The sequence below is a fragment of the Lichenostomus cassidix genome, chromosome 7, assembly GCF_008360975.1.
Source record: "Lichenostomus cassidix isolate B80296 chromosome 7, HeHo_3.0, whole genome shotgun sequence".
Lineage (NCBI taxonomy): Eukaryota > Metazoa > Chordata > Aves > Passeriformes > Meliphagidae > Lichenostomus > Lichenostomus cassidix.
In genome coordinates, this window is record NC_139488.1 from 13,973,535 (window position 1) to 13,991,089 (window position 17,555).

General features: G+C 40.3%; 1 protein-coding gene across 3 annotated transcripts in view; it reads right to left on the minus strand.

Moving 5' to 3' along the window:
- Positions 1 to 1,064: 1,064 nt before the first annotated feature.
- Positions 1,065 to 17,555, minus strand: part of ITPRID2 (ITPR interacting domain containing 2) — a 40,493-nt gene continuing 24,002 nt past the window's right edge. For all 3 annotated transcript variants that reach the window (XM_085066311.1, XM_085066313.1, XM_085066312.1), the window contains 8 exons: positions 14,520 to 15,740; positions 11,771 to 11,851; positions 11,273 to 11,400; positions 10,123 to 10,273; positions 8,793 to 8,858; positions 7,748 to 8,128; positions 2,702 to 2,826; positions 1,065 to 2,306 (listed from right to left, as the gene is read on the minus strand). In XM_085066311.1, the coding sequence (XP_084922437.1) occupies positions 2,716 to 2,826; positions 7,748 to 8,128; positions 8,793 to 8,858; positions 10,123 to 10,273; positions 11,273 to 11,400; positions 11,771 to 11,851; positions 14,520 to 15,740 (2,139 nt within the window). In that variant the 3' untranslated portion in view covers positions 1,065 to 2,306; positions 2,702 to 2,715. The remainder of the gene's footprint in view (positions 2,307 to 2,701; positions 2,827 to 7,747; positions 8,129 to 8,792; positions 8,859 to 10,122; positions 10,274 to 11,272; positions 11,401 to 11,770; positions 11,852 to 14,519; positions 15,741 to 17,555) is intronic.

Below are 17,555 nucleotides of genomic sequence, written 5' to 3' on the forward strand. Positions count from 1 at the left end.
TTTTCTTAAACAGCTTATAGATATTCCTATATCTACATAAGTGTCACTCAGAAAATTCTAACTGGAAGTGTCTTTAAGAATGGCAAAAATCTGTTATTCAGATTATGGAAAAACAGGTGCTTTTATAGCCATTAGTTTCAGTACAGTTTTTAGAAATGTCATTTTGAAATGTCTTTATTTTAAATTATAGTCAAACCTCAGAAATCTGCCTTCCATCAGCTGGATGAAAATTTGGCAGTATTTTTAAACACGAGGCTTTGCACTGCTGAGATCAAATGTTCTTAAAAGCTATGAGCTGAAGTACCTCAGACACTCCAGAACTTTACCAACAAGTGACTTTTCTTGGCAGAGCAGCAGGAAATCAGGCTGCTGTCTCCTGGAAGATGCTGCTGGCAGCTCCTGCTTGACTGCCACCAGCTCCTGAAGTGCTTTCCTCCAGCTCCCTGAGAGCTGCAGTTGTCACCTTTCTTGCAAAGCCACTTTGAGCAGCTCAAAGGCACAGGAGCTACTTTAGGGGTCGAGTGTGTTAATTGACCTGGCTGGGGGATGAGGGGAGCTGGTTGAGTAGGCTTTGGGTTTTTGCTTTTGCAAAGGAAGATTGCAGGCAGGTGGGTCTGGCTGGCTGATCTCTCATGGTGCTCTCGAATGGAGCTGTGTGCTCACACAAGCTGCAAAGCAAGGCAGAAATCTCCTGCACTTACCACTTTGTATGGATTGCCATGTGTCAGTGCTGCCAGAGTTTGTATTTCAACTTTTAAAAATGCAAAACAAGGTTTTCAAGAAAGCTCTGTCTCTACTTATAGGGACAAACTCTGAGGAGAGGTCAAGACAAACCAACTTCTTGGACCAGCAACAGAAGCTGACAACTTAGAGAGTGGTTTTAAGTGCCAGAATTGCTCTTGCATTTCCTACATATGTGGGGTCCCCTGAACACCCGGAAGCTTTTTGGATACCCAAGTCCTGAGCCTTCCTGGTGTTCCCCATTCTGTGTACTCTTTGTTCAAATCTATCTTACTTGTTTTGCTTAAGAGTAAACCATGCACAATGCAAAAAACTGACACAGATTATAGGCAAAATAAATATTTTATTGGTTTAATATACACTTTTTTAAAGAAATCAGCCCTTGAGTGTCTTCCTAACACAATTTAAACATTTTTATAAACTTTTTCATATAATATTGTAATATTTGAAACTAATTTTGATTAAAGACCTTGGCATAGTGTAAAGAGTTTTAGTAGATGGAAATGGCAAAGGAGTAAAGAAAGTTCAAGCAGAGCCAAAAGGGATATTACATATCCACTAAATGTCTATTTGACCACATAAAAACTCCAATGACTTCCAAGATGCTCCATTGGAACAATCGTATATTCACCAGGCTGACTGAAAATACACTCAGTGAGGGCTGGAGAAGGAAAAGAGATTTTTTTCCATTTCCCCCATAATATAAGCAAGGTCGTTCATGCATTCCAAGTTGCAAATCCTGATTGCTTTCAGAAGATAGTACTTGTATTGCATTTTGGTTAATATGAAGCAGAAGAGAACTTCTCTTGGTATGACTGCAAGTAGTCAACACCAAAAAAAAACCACCCCAGTGCTTAAATAAGGCACTTTCCTATAGAGGGATGAGCAAACAGTAAGGAAGCAAATAAAATTAGTTGAAAGTTGTCTTCTACACAAAGATAAGGCTTTCAGTGTCAGAACTTTAAGTAGTTTTAAGAGTAACCTCACGTCATTCTACCACTCTGCTAATAGTAACCGCCCCAAGAATTAACAGCAATTTTTACAACAGGATTGTTTCCTTCTTTTGAAGTGGCACTAAGTAACAGCAGTGGAAACCATTATTGGTTATTTCAAGCTCTTAAAGTGGATCAGTTATTGCACAATAAATACCTCATAGAGGTCAGTGTTTTGGGAGGGGTTGTTTTTCTATTTTTTTTTTTTTAAAGCTAGGCTGAATGTGTATGTGTTATTTATAAATTGGTTACGTCTGGAAATCTTCAAGTTTCATGATGCATCATTAGACAAAGAAATTAGCTACATAAAAATTTACAACAGGGTCATACAAATAAATACAAAACTTTCAGAGCAACTCAGTTTTGCTGATGCTTTAAGGAAAGTAATGTTAAAGTGTCTAAGTCCTTACAGATGAACTCAAGGAAAGGTACACATCGGAGAACCAGGTGCCGAACACAGTAGCCCATCTCAGCAGCTTTAACATCTCCTGAAGCAAAACCATCTTGACACTTTCACCAGTGGGTGCTGCCCAAAGCAGAATCCCACAGCATTTCCGACTACGTCCAACCTTACTGAAAAAAAAGGAAGATGAATACATAATTAGATTTTTTGAAGTCTTGTTCTTATGTTTAAATATGTATTTTGATGATATTCATATCTAAGGCAGGCAAACTACAGAAATCCTCTTGCATGATGCATTCACATAAAAAGTCACCACAGTGCACACTGAAACTAAAAATCCAAGAACCACTCTATGAAAGCTGACAGTAGAATGGGCCAAACTGCAAACCAGCTGATTTTCCAAATCTATCCAGGACTGTCAGTATTCTCTGTATTTAATGAACTTCAGTTTTGATCACTTATGTTTCATGGGGAAAATGCAAACAAAGCAAGGTGTAAATTAGCAATGATATTTCACAGCTAAAATAAAAATAACATCTGGTTCTTGCAGATCCCCAAAGATTACCTGTAGTACCAGTTTCATGGCTGTGTATCTTGTTTTGCAGTTGCAGATCTGCTTTGGGGTGATACAGCTGCTAACAATCCACTTACTATTTCTCGTCTTATTTCACCAACAATAGATTCCTTGATCTGAAAGAGATTAGCCAAAGTTTTAAGGTCAGTAAGTTATATAACCAATGGATAAAACTAAATGATATTGCAGATATGTTTGACCCTACCAACATACAAAAACATGCACCACCAAAAGTCAACTTTCAAAACTGCAAATGGAAAAATAACTGTAAGCAATTTTTAAGTTCTTGCAAATTGTACAAAGGAAAACCAAACTAGTTCTATTTTTCCAGATGGTAAATGTATTTGTGCTTTACACTTAGGATATCTGTTATTATGCTAAGAACAAAATACATTTCAACTATGCAAAGTCCTGAGAAAAGCATTTCAGGATACATACATCAAAAGCATCCTAAATGCACTACTTTTTGACAAGCTGTTACTCTGTCGAAAAGCAAGGCAGGACTGATCTCCTTCACAAATGGATTACACAGCAGAAAAGGTCCAAGTCCATGAACATGAGCTGTTGTTTTCATATAATTCAAAAGGAGACGAATCCTAATTGCATACTTTCAGCAGGAAGGACAGAGAACTTCAACAATTGTTCCCATCATCAGTGGGCCACTGGAGTGTGATCTATGCCAGCAAGGGCTATTTTTCACAGGGTTGTGACAAAGCATTTACCCATAAAGTTTTACATAAAATATACCTAGCAATTTCTAGTAGCAGACATGTGAGTGTGGCTGAGGCTGCAGTGAAAGAAGAGCAGAGCACTGGTGGCTATGGTAAAGGAAACAAAGGAGAAAAGGAGGCAAAACACAGTTCTACAAGACCTTCTATGCTGGAAAGGAGCAGGGCATGACAAAAAAAAGCAATATGGGCTTCTTGCAAGTACAAGAAACCTTTGGCACCAACTTATTGTTTTGGATGGTCTTCAGGAGGGACAAGTCAGATGCAGTTCCAAGGACAGAGGAGTACAATGGCTGTGAGAGGGAGCAGCGGGGTAAAAGCCAGAGCTGGTGCAGGGTCACACACAGAAGCACTCAGCAGCCCAGTTAAGCAATACATTTTTCTTTTTCATGTAAGTCTCCCCTTTTCCTGGTGCGTCAAAAGGATTAAACAACAACGTCAGAAGGGTGGCAGCAGCATTAGCAACAGGTTATTTATCCCTTGTTCTTTTTGGCAGGCAATTCAATCCCTAAACCATTAGTGGCAAAGTTCCTCGTTTCATTACTACTTTGCATCAAGCAGAAATTCAGAGACTATAATGTTATTGGGAAACAGGTTTCCAGTTGGGTTGTTTGCTGATTAACAGACAAAAGGAAAGCCATTGTGTAATGGGGCCTGTTTCACCATCAGCTGAAAGTCCAGAGAGAGGGTGTCTGTGCTGATGCACACACTGATGGACAAAGCTTTAGAACCACCATCAGCATAGTAAGGGCTTTGGGATTTAGAAATTTAGGCACAGGGAAACCTGCACACAGCACCCCAGCTGTCCAGCATGCACAAGAACCCTGCAGTGCTCTCTACACCTCTTCTTCAGTATCACATGCGGTGGGTCTGTGAGTACGCTACAGACAGTTATTCTGTACCCTTCTCTCAACAGACAGACAAAAATAAACCTCACTTTCCAAAAAAAGCTGATAAAAGCTTCCCAAATTAGCAAGCAAACAGTCTAGTATGACAGACAGTCTTGTAACAAAGAAGAGACTGGAAGCAAAGCAGCTTCTGTTCTATTCTCAGCTCTTCCAACAGCTTCTGGCTTGACCTTGATTATTTGAGCCTTCTGCTACTCCCCTTCCTGTCTGGACGACAAGAAGGCCACCCTCCACTGCCTCTTTTCACAGCCACTGCTTCCTCCCCCCTCCAGACTCAGCAAGGTCACTCCTATGTGGTGAGCACAGCACTGACTCCTGCAGTGACTCAGTACCACACATGTGTCATGACCAAGGGCCAATATTTGCCTTTTTCATCATAAATTATTTAGGGCAAGGTGCACCTTCTATTTGCTCGGCAGAGGGCACAGCCTGCTGCCATGGCTTCCTCTGTACAAAAGACAGGAAAGCAGTCAATGAATGCTCCATCAACTACTTTTAGCAAGTGAATGAAAAATTGATCATTTGAAAAATGACAGAACCACTAATTTATGGTACATTTACTATGTTGATACAACAGCAATAATCAATATTGCATTGAAAACACAGTATCATATTCACAGATAGTTTTACAACAGTAAACCAATGATCTTTCTCCCTAGAAAAAAATTACCATTACTGCAATATTATGTTGCTGCTAAATAGAGAACGGATTGAGAGTGAAGTGTGCCACTGTGGCAAATCTGGAGGTTGGTGTTCTTCACCTACTAATGAAAAACAGGAACGAGGTTTTTCACAGTGCTTATATTTTTAATCTTGAAATACTTTTTGTATAATATTAAAATAATTATTTCCTACTCTATTGTGTTCCCGTGCCACTTCTCCATGGCAGTAGCTGGTGAGTTTTTATGCTCAAAATAGTGAGATGAGGAACCCAACACTTGCACACATGAACAACCCACAGAAATTTTGATGGATGTTGAGCTAACATGGATTTGAATGGAAAATGGAAAAGGGAAGATACTCTACCAGACCATCTCTGTCCCACAAAGACTCATTACAGCCTCTTAAAGCAGATGTTGACAGGAAAATCATACATTTCTTTAAAGTGTAACTTCATTAAGTGTCATTCATAATGGAGAACTGTTAGCTAAATCAAAACTTCCATTGCTGTTAAGCAGAAAGATTTTTAAACTATCCTATCTTTTAAACTGGAGATGAGCAGAGTGAAAGCGCCTGGTGGCACTCCTAGTGACACTGTGACTTACACAAGTCTAGCAGTAAGTGCTTCATGTGATAATCTGTGGAGGTCAGGCTGTATTTTCATCACATAAACTACTGTTTGGTATTTTAACACTTCATGTTCTTGAATGTTTCCCTGTGGGAGTTAGTCCATTAATGCTAAAAGTGAACACCATGGGTTTTTTTTTAATGCCAGCAAATAATTACAGGTCAAAGTTCACACGCATTACAGCCCACCCAGGCACAGCCCACCCAGGCACATCACACCCACTGCCTGACTTTTCTCTCCCCAACACAAGGTCACACAGCTACAGAGAATGGGAGGAATAACTGCAAGGGTTTCATGTTTGTGAGTGCATACATCAAGAATGCATCCTACCAGATTTTTCTTTTGACAATGAAACTGGAATTCCTTTGCTAACAACAGGGCTATTTAAGCAAGGCATATTTCAATTTATGCTCTGTTTTAGTTCTTATGAAATAATAAACATTTTTATGGTATCTGTTTAACGGCATGCTCTGGCTCTGCAAAATCTACCAGGTATTTTGAGCCAATGCATCTACACTCTGACCTGCAAAACCTCTCAAGCTGAGAATCTTGAGTTGATCCGGAACCCACTGCCAATGAGGTTAAACTAAGGGACAATCTCTCTGTGTGCTCAGTCACCAAGTGAGTCAAGCTCAGTTGTTTGCTGACTACTCATCTTTGAATAGTAGCCTCTCAGTTCAGTGTGGATTCTTTCAGCATTACAATGTCCTCAGTGCCACACAACCCAAATAACAATCTCTGTGCAAAAAGTACACATCTTTATTTGCTATCAATTAATGAAGTGAACGAACTTTCACACAGACTAACCTCAGAAAAAATATTGACTGAAATAATCCTGTCCTTTGACGCCAGCTCACTTTTTTTTTTTTGCTTCTGCTGCTTTTGCAGTACTGTTGAATTACAGTTCTCTTTCCTATCTCAGTTTCTCCTTTAGCAACCCTCCACCATTACACCACTGTCCTGACACATGAATTTTTACAGACAGCCTGGATATAAATGCCACATCCTGGCTTCACTGTAGAATCAGCCACACAGTGCAAAGTGCAATAAATATCTCATGTCCAGGTCTTCTGATGAGTGGCCTGCATCTCCTCTGTTTCAAAGACAAAGCTAAGGTAAAGCTGGTTCCAATTATCCACAGCCTCCACACAAACACACCTGGAAGGTACCATGGCATTACAGCCTGGCCTGTTGTACAGTTCTAAGCATGACACCTTACCTAGTTTTTAGTGGTCTACGGCAGAGCCATACAAAAGCTTCAAGGGACAAGCTAAAGGCTAAGGGTCCAATGACCCTCAGCTAGAGGCTAAGTTGTCCCTCTACTGTGAAGAAGAAGGAATAAAACCCACAAGTTCTTAATTCCTATTTCTGTATTCAGAGCAGACTTCGCTCCACTTTTTCACATGCACTTCTTTTCAGAACAAGCAGTTTCTTTGGCTTCCTTTCCCCATCTATATTACTTGCCAGAAAGCTTTTCTGTCATGCCACTAACAAAACACACAGTTTTAGTCCTGTTTCTTAACCTGGCCCACAGGAAAAATAACCAAGCACTCCTCACTTTCATTGACTGCCAATAAAACTAGTCCAATAGGATTGACCCAACATCACTCAAACTCTGAAATAATTTCCCACCTGCATTCAGCTTGCTTCTCTCACATTCCTATAGTCCTTCGTGGTTGGGGTAGAGGGACAGGGAAAGTACGCTTAACGCTTACTACTGCGTTGTTTCAGAAACATTATTCTACCACTTCAATTAACTCCAGTTTGGCATTTTAGCAAGCAAACATGACAGAAATTTTCACTTGGAAATCTGAAATGCTGCTGCTTAACCAAGTAGCAGAGATGGCAAGCTCTTTCCCAGCCATACTTAGCTATTAATTTATGTGCTAACCATGATCACTGAAAAATAGTCCACTGCTTTGCACATAAATACAGCTGTGGCTCCAACACCTAGCGACACGTTCTTAGCCTTCAGACACAACACAGGAATAGTATGGAGTCTTGGCTGGAGAGGGAAGAGAAAACCTCTGTGGACAGGAGTTACAGCCAGCCTGTCTTTAGGATTCAGTAAACTCTGTTCAAAGACCCCAGATCTCAGCCCCTCCTTCCTCACCTCCCGTATGACTTGCTGCAGCTCCTCCTGCTCCACCGTTTTGTGGATTTCATCAACTGAAGGCATGAGAGGGACTTTTTCAAGTTTGTGCTCCACCTCTGGCTTGGAGTCTGCAAGCTCCTCAGAGCTTTCCACCTGCTGTGCAGTTCCTGCTCTTGCTGGGGGAGTTGGTGTTAAGGCAACAGAGGCTCGGTACAACTTCTTGCTTTGACTCTTAGCTTTTCTACCTGTGTGACCAGAGCACACCGAAGAGGAATCCGAGTTTCCATGGGAGAATACGGACTCTGCACCCTCTGCTGGGAGAGTTTCCAGTCCAAGCTCTCCCAGTCCTAAACCCAGTTCAGACTTCAGAAATGACTGCTCTCGAATAAGCTCAGAGACCTACGGATTCAGAAAAGAAATAGTCCTGAATAAGCATGCAAAAAAGTCATACACAGACATAGCTATATTTTCTTGCTATGTATTTAATCACTTACTCATTCCCTCCGTGTAACAAATACAGCCATAAACTAAATATATGCTCTGCCTTTATGACTGCAACAAAGAGGATCATAAAAAGGAATGTGCCTTTCTGAAAGCCAACATAAATAAAAATTGTGGCACTTCCCCAAGCCACTGGCTTTTGCAATATGGATACATCTTGCCAGAGCCATTGACAGAGACACACGTAAGGGCTTGATTTTTGTTTATTTGTCCTTTCCGCAGTTTTTGAACTACTTGTTTTCAGTAGCAGAAAATGCACAGAAATATAAGAAATAATTGTCCCTAGAAAATTCACGAGGTAGTATCACCATTTGTATCAACTAAATGGAAAAAACATCTCACATCTACATATTCCTCTTCAAAGCTAACAAGACTCTACAGCCACTTACACCTATAGCTAAATTTACTTTGGAAAATCACAGCTGTTTTCAACAAAGCTATTTAAGGGAATAAATTATTTCTACAATTATGTGTCAAATGAATCTCCTGCAATCTTTTTTTAAAGTAAACCCTTCCTGGTTGTTTTTGTTAGTAGAACACACAGTACACAACAATTACTTACTGGTTCAATGACATTTAATGGAGAAGGACATGACAGATTATCAGCACTTCTGCTTCCATACATACCCTGAAAAATTAAGTCAAGTTAATGAACTTAGTACTTTTTTAGAGCTCTCAGAAGCTAATATATAAACATTCTGCCTGTCAGACAACTTTCTGTAAAACCAGAAAGTTGGAAACAGGAAGTGAAGCTGGTTGGAGAAAGTTTATTTCAGTCATTTTTAAAGCTGGCCCTCTTCTATAAAAGGATTTACAAATAAGAAGAGATTTATACAGTTCAAAGAATGCAAGTTTGGCTTGAGATCACAGTAACACCGTATTTTCCTGTTCTTGGGTTTCAATTTTTTTCCCCATGACAAAATACTGAAGAGGAAGATGTGGCTCTGCCTGTGCTTCTACAGAAGAGGATTGGCTAAGAAAGAGAAATGAAACCTAGGAAGAACATACAATACTTTCTTCTGTGTTTCTTTTGTTTGGCTGATGACAGAACTGAAGCAGAAAAAAGAGGAACAGTCTTCCGCTGAGTGAAAAATAAGAGAAAGTATATTGCCATGCCACCAATAAACACAGACAAATGTCTTTTATCCTCTTTCTTGGGCTTTTGGGGAGTGTTTCTGGGAACAGAGCTTCTCCCCCTTTTTGTCAGGGAGCCACATGTTCATATGAAGGAGCTGCAAAAGGAAGTGGAGGGAAAAACTGATGACAACTGGATTTTCCTGGGTTTTGTTTGGTTTGGTTTTGTTGTTTTATTTGGTTTTTTTGTTTTTTGTTTTTGATTTTTTTTTTTTGCCATGGATTGGCAGGTTAAAAAAAAGAACACTGCATTTCTTGGGAGAGAAACACAATGAATTTCTCATCTCTCTGTACTCATTTCCCAAGAAAATCAGTGTAGAGAAACTCCAGAAAGACCATCACCACCCTCCAAGGATTTTAGATATGAGTACTACCTACCAAAACCATGGGAACTCAGGATTGTGAAGAGGGAAAAAAAGAAAGCAGTGAAAGAGGCCTGCCCTTCTAAGCCCTAAGCCCAGAAGGTATGTATTGATATGTATTGATCCATATTAACACCAAGAAAGTCACACACCTCTTCCCCAAGATGAAATACTGACTGAAAATAAGAAAATATGATCCCTGATAATACACATGGCATCATTAGATTCCCCCTCTAAGAGTTTCAACAGTTAGGAGTTATTATTTGTCCCTGCTCATTGCAGGAGGGTTGGACTAGATTATCTTTAAAGGTCCCTGACAACCCAAACTATCCTATGATTCTGTGGTGAACATGACATTGAGAAAACACATAATGTTGTTGCAAAACTAATACTTACCATGTGTGTCTGAGGTCTGTAGGGTGAAGACATGTGCAGACTTCTCAGCTGGTCTTCCAAGGCAAGCAGACGTTCTTCCAACTGCATCTCCAACTCCTGCAGCTCCATGCGCACAGACTTTCTCAGGCTCTGCAGCTGATCAGCTTCATACCTATAGCAAGACCATCACAAAAAGAACAAAAGCATTCACTGCACAAAGAGGTGACTGAGCAGGACAATGCCACAAGTAAAGGACTTCACACAAGGGAATTCAAAGTGGAAGGCAGAAAATTCATGGGAAAATTAGCTGAATGCCTATATGGGACAGAAGTCTTTCTCCGTTTATAGAAAATATATATGACTTCAAAGAAAAACCAAAATAACAGAGTATCACAGAATATTCTCAAAAAATTTACCTTTAAATGCAGCAGAAATCAGCCTTTCTACATATATCTAATCAAATCAAATAAAATTTAAAACTGATAAGAACCACCACAGAGTAATGCAGTAATTGCATGCTCCTTCTCCTGTGTGGTTATAGATTCCCGAGAACTTCCAGCTACATTTTGGCCAGGAAGCTATTGTCTAAGGCAGCCAACTGATTTCAAATATCTTTACTCTTAAAGTGATAGGTCAAGAGCTGATTCAACTGAACTAAATACATAATCAGTTTTAAAAATTGTTCAAGATCTGTTGCTACTGCAACTCATGGTGAGCACAAACACACAAAGCCAGAATAGGGATGCCATCACAGCCTGCTGAGTAGCTGCTGAAAGTTGGAAAAGCATCTGAAGGCTACAGTGTTCATCCTTTATTTACATCTACAAAGATGGGAGTGATCTAAAATCAAAATCTGTAAGAGTTTTTTTTCCCCTGCAATATCCTATGATAAAAGCCCTTGAAATCTGCAGCTGTAGAATCACTTTGGAGAAAGGATGCTGAAAAAGAAAAATTAATCAGTGAGAAATAGGGATTGTAAGAATCAAAGAGTAAAAAACTCTAGAAGGAAGAAGTATAAAGAAAAGAGTACATAGATTCAGGGAAAAACTTCATTCCAACTCTGTTCAAATTGAAACTAATAGATTTCGTGATGATTTCAAGAGCAATAACACATTTTCTAATATGCCAGAGTATTCTCTTTCTTTTTTTCTTTTTTTCAAGGTAATTTTACCTTTCCTCCTCTGTCATGTGCTGATAAACTGTGGTCTGTTGACGCAACATAGTCAATTCCAAATCCATCATTTGGGTTCTGAATAAATTTAGATTTCTCCTTACCACTTGTAGCTCCTGGAAAGTATTCTGGGGAAATAAAAATATAATACTGAATTACATGGGAAAATGAATTAAAGTAAGTTTTGATCCTGTAACCACATTTGCCCAGATGTGCCCTTTGAGTTAACAGCAGCTCAGCAACTTCAGCATATGATGGAAGCTGCATTTTGTGTATTCACAATGACTCAAGAAAACAACATTTTCAGCTGTATCACACAAGCAAACACATGAAAAGGTTTCTATGTATTTAGATTAATTCCTTTTTAATATTATTTGCAGGAAGCTCTCTCTTGAGAGCAAAGACAAGGAACTACCCAAAGTTAGCACAATCTTTGACAAATTTAGGATGTTTCTTTATATTCTGAGTCAGTACCACTACACAAAGAGGGTCACTTACTTCGTAGAGAGGTAGAATGGATGATCTCTGAGTAGTGTAACCAGTGGCAGCTGAAAGATCCTGACCCCTCATCACTGGGTACTAGGGGGAAGAAATAAACAATTTGAAACTAGAAAGGTATCCTCTCAAATGCGCAGAAGCTCCAAAAGCAGCCACTGTTAAAACACAATCTTTCCGGCATTGAGATTTCTGCAATCCATGGAAATACTGTGTTATGAAAAGGAAAACTTACAAAATGGCAGCACCACTTCTCAACTGGCACATGTGCACCAAAGCTCAGCAATGCAAGTGTGCTGCAGGTGAAAAGCCAAATTAATCCTGTCTGACACAGTGAGCAGAAATAAAAACTATGTTTTTCTGCACAAAGTATTTTATGCCTGAAATTTAGTAGTCTCAGTCGTTTGACGATAAAAAGAAAACTCCAAAACCAGAACTAAGCAAATTAAACTGTGTAACATTTTGAAATCATGATTACAGCCAAATTTGTCATGGGATTTTCTTCAGTTCTTAGTTTGGGGATTTTTGTTCATTTTGGTTTTTAGTCTCACTGCATTGCCTACGTGCAAAGACCTCTGCTTGCTAATGATGTCTCGCAAAACAAGATTGTGGTAGAATGTCTACTTGCATGTTACAACAACATATGGAGCAAACAGATAAGATTCCGGGGTCTATTACATGTACAGACAAAGCACATCTAAGAACAGTCGAAACAGCAAAAACGTTTACCTTCTCAAACATGAAAAAGACAGCTAGTCCAATGTAATTTTGAAAGAATTCAAAGGGGTATTGATATGCCATGGAAAATTTGAAGCACATTCATTCACACAGAGAAGTCTTGCTCAAACATGATCACATCAAGGGGATGGGTTTATTTTTTCTCTGCCAGCTTTCTCTGTTCCCTGTTCTATCAGAAACTTGTCTACTCCTCCTTATTCTTTCTTAAAATCAGAATCATATATTTAAACATCTCAACCTTTTCTTTAGCCATTTAGTATGCTGTGTGACAAACTCTATCTCTGCTGTAGGAAAAAGCAGGGAAGCATTTTCATACCAACCTCTGCCATGAGAAGGACCCAAGCCCCCAAAGTGAAACTAGTTTAGACAAAATATACTGGAAGAAGAAGAAGTGGGCTAGATGTTATAATCCCTCCAACACCTCTTTTTTTCTGTTTTTTGACTGAACCAGCTTGAATTCTGGATATAATTAAGAGGTTTCTTCTTTGGCAGATTTAGTTAGCATGGTAGGTGCAGTAAAAATACTGTAGCACAGTGTAACCTTGCACGAATCAGGGCTGCAGTTGATACACTTGACAGAATTCTCCAAAGAAAGTTCAGTTCTGCAATTGCTTTCTTCCAGGCACACCATGAGCACCACCTTGAGCAATGGCTGACGTAGAACACAGGTGAGTACAGCTTTCTGCTGCAGAGCTGCTCACAGTACCAAATCTTGCTCTGAGAAGCAGGGTGAGCTGATATAATGAAAGGAAGACTTGACTCACCTCTAATTTTTGACAAGTGGCAAAGTTAATAAAATAACAGGGGTCCAAAAAAGCCCCCTACAGCATACCACCTGCAATATGGTGCAGCTAGGCACATGTTTGTCCTTGGGTTAAACACACAGAAATTTTAGGTCTGTAGCTGAATAGTATTCACATATTCATCCACAAATGAGCAGAGTGTGTAACTGCTTTCCCCACATAGCCTCCTGCAGGAGCTTGCAGGATCCTCAGTTGGACCATTACCTAAGTAAACAGCAGAACCTGGATGGCAGAGGAGGCACAGCTGACAGAGGAGGAGCAGAATGTGTGGCAGAAATTGGTAAAATTTAAGTGCTTGCATTCTCAAGCATTTCTTCTTTGAGTCATGAGAGTTACAAAATTTCACATGCTCTGACAAAATCAATTCTTAAAATAAGACTGATGGTATCAAGAACATGTTGACTAGCTCCAGAGTTGTAAGTGAAAAAGACTGGCATGGAACAGCACAGAAACACACAGAGATCAATCACTGACATCATTATTGAAGCTATGTGACTTGTAAGGGAAAAAAACCCCATTTTTATCAGCCAAACAAGAAGTATGCCAAAGAGAAATCAAAGGACTGACCTGACCATTCTGTGATTCTATGAACATGCATTTTAAAATCTAAGCTAATGATTCTCATCTTAAAATAACAGTTGATAGAGTACACTGTTCCTCCCTCTCATCTAAGAATACCCATAAAAGCTAAAAAATAAAAAATATAGAAAAAAAAAAATCAGTCTCCGTCAACTGCAACAAGAAGACATTAAATGCAAAAATAGAGGAGCACTGAAAAGATGATCATGGAATCATAGAATACCTTGACTTGGAAGTCACCCACAAGGGTCATTAAAGTCCAACTCCTGGCCCTGCACAGGACAACCCCTAGAATCACACCATGTGCCTGAGCGCAGTCCCAAAGTTTCTTGAACTCTGTTAGTCTTGGTGCTGTGACCACTTTTCTGGGGAGCCTGTTCCAGTGCCCAGACATCCTCTGGGTGAAGAACCTTTTTCCTAATATCTAACCTAAAACTCCCACCCTTAAACACTTTAAATCTGCCACTTGAAATGGAAGCTCCTAACACAGTAGCAAATCAGACTTGCACAAAAAGTCCTTTTTTCCCTGATCTGTTGAACCACACAAAGGAATATTCACGTTATCACCTTGGTTTGATGAGGATAAAATACAAAGCCCCTTTCACAAGGGGCAAAATTTGGTTTCCTCTTACCTGTGAGAGGTTCTGCAGAGAGTTCCTGATGTCATGTAGGACCCTGCGCAGCTGCATCTCCACAGTGGAGGGTGGGTGCATGGCCAGAGGACGATGAGGAACTCCATGCCTTGGAAAGAAGGGACAGCTGAAGGGGGAAAGCATGGCACCGAAGGAAGAGCCGGAGACACTTGGGACACTGTGGGTGCTGAGCGTCCTCATGTGCTCGCACAGCGGCCTGTCCTGCCACTCGGGGAGGGAATGCAGGGAGCACGTGGACTGGGACATGGCTGCTGGCGTGTGCAGGGGGCAGCTCTGCACCCTGGTGGAACTGAGCTCTTCAGACAGCCTGCTGGACCCAGCCTGGGGCACCTCTTTCTTGGGGGATGAAGGCGCAATAAACAGTGTGGATTTGCACACTGGCTGGCCAGAGGCTGCCTCATCCTCACTTCCATCATTCTCAGACGCTGCTTTCTCATCCTCCTGCACACGTGTGTACTTGTAGGTGAAAGAAGGAGGACTGCAGAGAGTCTCTTTTCCTGGAGTTAACTGAACATTCACAGAGGACACCACTTTCACTGGATTCAGCAATGCAGTTGGGAGAGACTGAGAGCGCCTCAGAGGATAGCCCGATTCAGCAAACCACAGTCTCTGCTTCCTCAGAAGATCTTTCGACTTAAGCAGAGTGCACCTGGCCTTGGGATCAGGTGAGCTGATGATCCTCATCTCAGCTCTCTGCAAGGCAACCTGAACTCTGTCCACAGATGATGGGGAGGAGCCACCACCTTCCAGAGACTCCATTGACTTGAGAATATGGTGTGTGTGGTACTGAGGGAACTCAAACACACTGCCTTCCTCCAGCAGGTCCGATTCTTTTTGCTCACTGGAAATGTCTTCCTCTTTAGAGCTGACCTCTCCTTGGACTGTCTCTGATATACGAGATGACTGGCTTTCTTGTCCTTGATTTTGTTCTGTTTTACAGTCTCTCATTTTTCTATCTTCATTCCTCCTGCTATCAGAAGATGCCCCTACCTTCCATCTCTCTACTTGAGAGATAATATCCTCTTCATCACCATCATCATCCTCCTCATCATCATCATCTTCCTCCTCCTCCTCAAACTTATCAAAACAGGGCAGTTCCTTGGTTATTGGTGTCTTCTGCTCCTCACTGTGAGATGTCACAGTTGTTTCACTGTCACAGCTGTCAGCACTGCTTCCCATGCCTTGCAAAGACTCCTGAACCTAGGAAAGATAGGACACAGCAAAGGAGTGATTGTACTGGAGAATCAACAACTCCTGACTTCTCAGTAGTCAGGTTTAGAGTCCAAGAACACATTCATTGTGTATCTTGGTGGGGAGCAGAAAGAACAATGCACTTAGTGTGCAAGAAAAACAGAGAAGGAGAACAAAGAAACCATGATATCAGACACATGAGATGCACAATGAAGTATGGCACCAAAAGGAGATTTTTATTTTTCTAAAGAGAAAACTCTTCACACATTCCTTTGATTTGACAATAAATTCTATATTGTAAGAAGAATAGAAGTGGCAGAAGAGTAAGAGCAAAAAGAGTAACATGCTAGTATTTTAGGCAGCGATGACAAACAGCTGGGTTGTGGTACAAAGCATCTCCCATTTGTAAAGATTCACAGCACTGAAATGAAGTGTAGCATTAGGAAAAGTACACAGAGAGGTGAGGAGGTCTCCAAGCTGGTGAAAATGTGTTACAGGACAACACTAAGAACAGGAAAGCCAATCTGCCAATAAACTCGGCCTGTTTTTAGTTAAGGAATTGTTAAAGACTGAGAATGTCACATTAGGATGTTAATATCAATTGAAGACTATTAGCCAGTACTATTAGCCTATTCTTCCTTTCTCCTGATATTTGTTCCTCTTTTCATTCTAAGTCACAGTTTAAACCAGAGCACATGTATGAGGCAGTTGCTAATTTAATAGGTAAAAAATGGCAGGAAAAGCATCTAAGATAAAGGAAAACAGAAGAGGTCTATGCATTCCAAAGCATATTCTTGAAGCTAGCCTGACTGACTGATGTATTTACAGGTGGACAAGACATTTTCCTAAGAGTATGTGGTATAAAGCACAGTCTCAGAAGTTTACCATAGTTGATGAATGAACTAGAAATTTTCCCATCTCTAATTTCTTCACCTCTCTCTGCCATTAGGATTTTAATTATTAGTTCCTTCTAAGGAGATCACTTATGATGCTTGTTAGGCAATAGCTCCTTCTCCAACCACCTAGATGATTTCAGTCATGAAGGTCATCTTGTGTAAGTAGGTACCTAACACTGCACTCACTGGCACAGCCACAAATTACTAAAGACTGCAGGTTCAGATTTTTTAAAATTAAAGGTATTAAAAGAACAAAAGATTATAACATCTTGGTGAAATCACGTGGGCTACGTGTGGCTATCTGTGTCCTAATCCTCCACCACATTGTTCTATTATAAGTAAGGCATAAGAACTTGGATGGAGAATTCTGTTTTCTTTGGTAACACGAAACCCCTCTGCAGAATATCCCATCTTAATGTCAAAATCTCCCTCAGAAATCTCAATTTTGAAAGTCAGAGATGAAAGGCAATATGGTTTAAAGTTTGAGCTCTCTCCTGAGTCTCAGAGGAGAGCTATGGGTGCTAGAGCCCATAATTTAACAGTAGATGGCACTAAATTACCGTATTTATAAGAAACAATATATGCTACTCCTCTGTATCCCCTTCATCTTTTCACAGGTTCTCTTCACTAGCTGCCAAGTTCTCATTTCCCCTAGCTGTATCATTCACCCGTATTTTCTGAATTCAGCTCAGCACTTGGTTTGAATAAAGCAGTGAGGTTGGTAGAGGAGAGCCTAGCAACTCCATGGCACGAACCTCATGCAGTTTCAATATACCTTTTCAAAACAGCACAATAGAAAACAGAAAAATCTCTTCCCTTTACAGCCAACACAAATAAACTCCACCAATATTCCAGAGAAGGGGCACTTAGCTGCAACATGCTTTTAGTGGGCTCTTAATCAGGTTGCAACAAACATAAAGATCAGGAG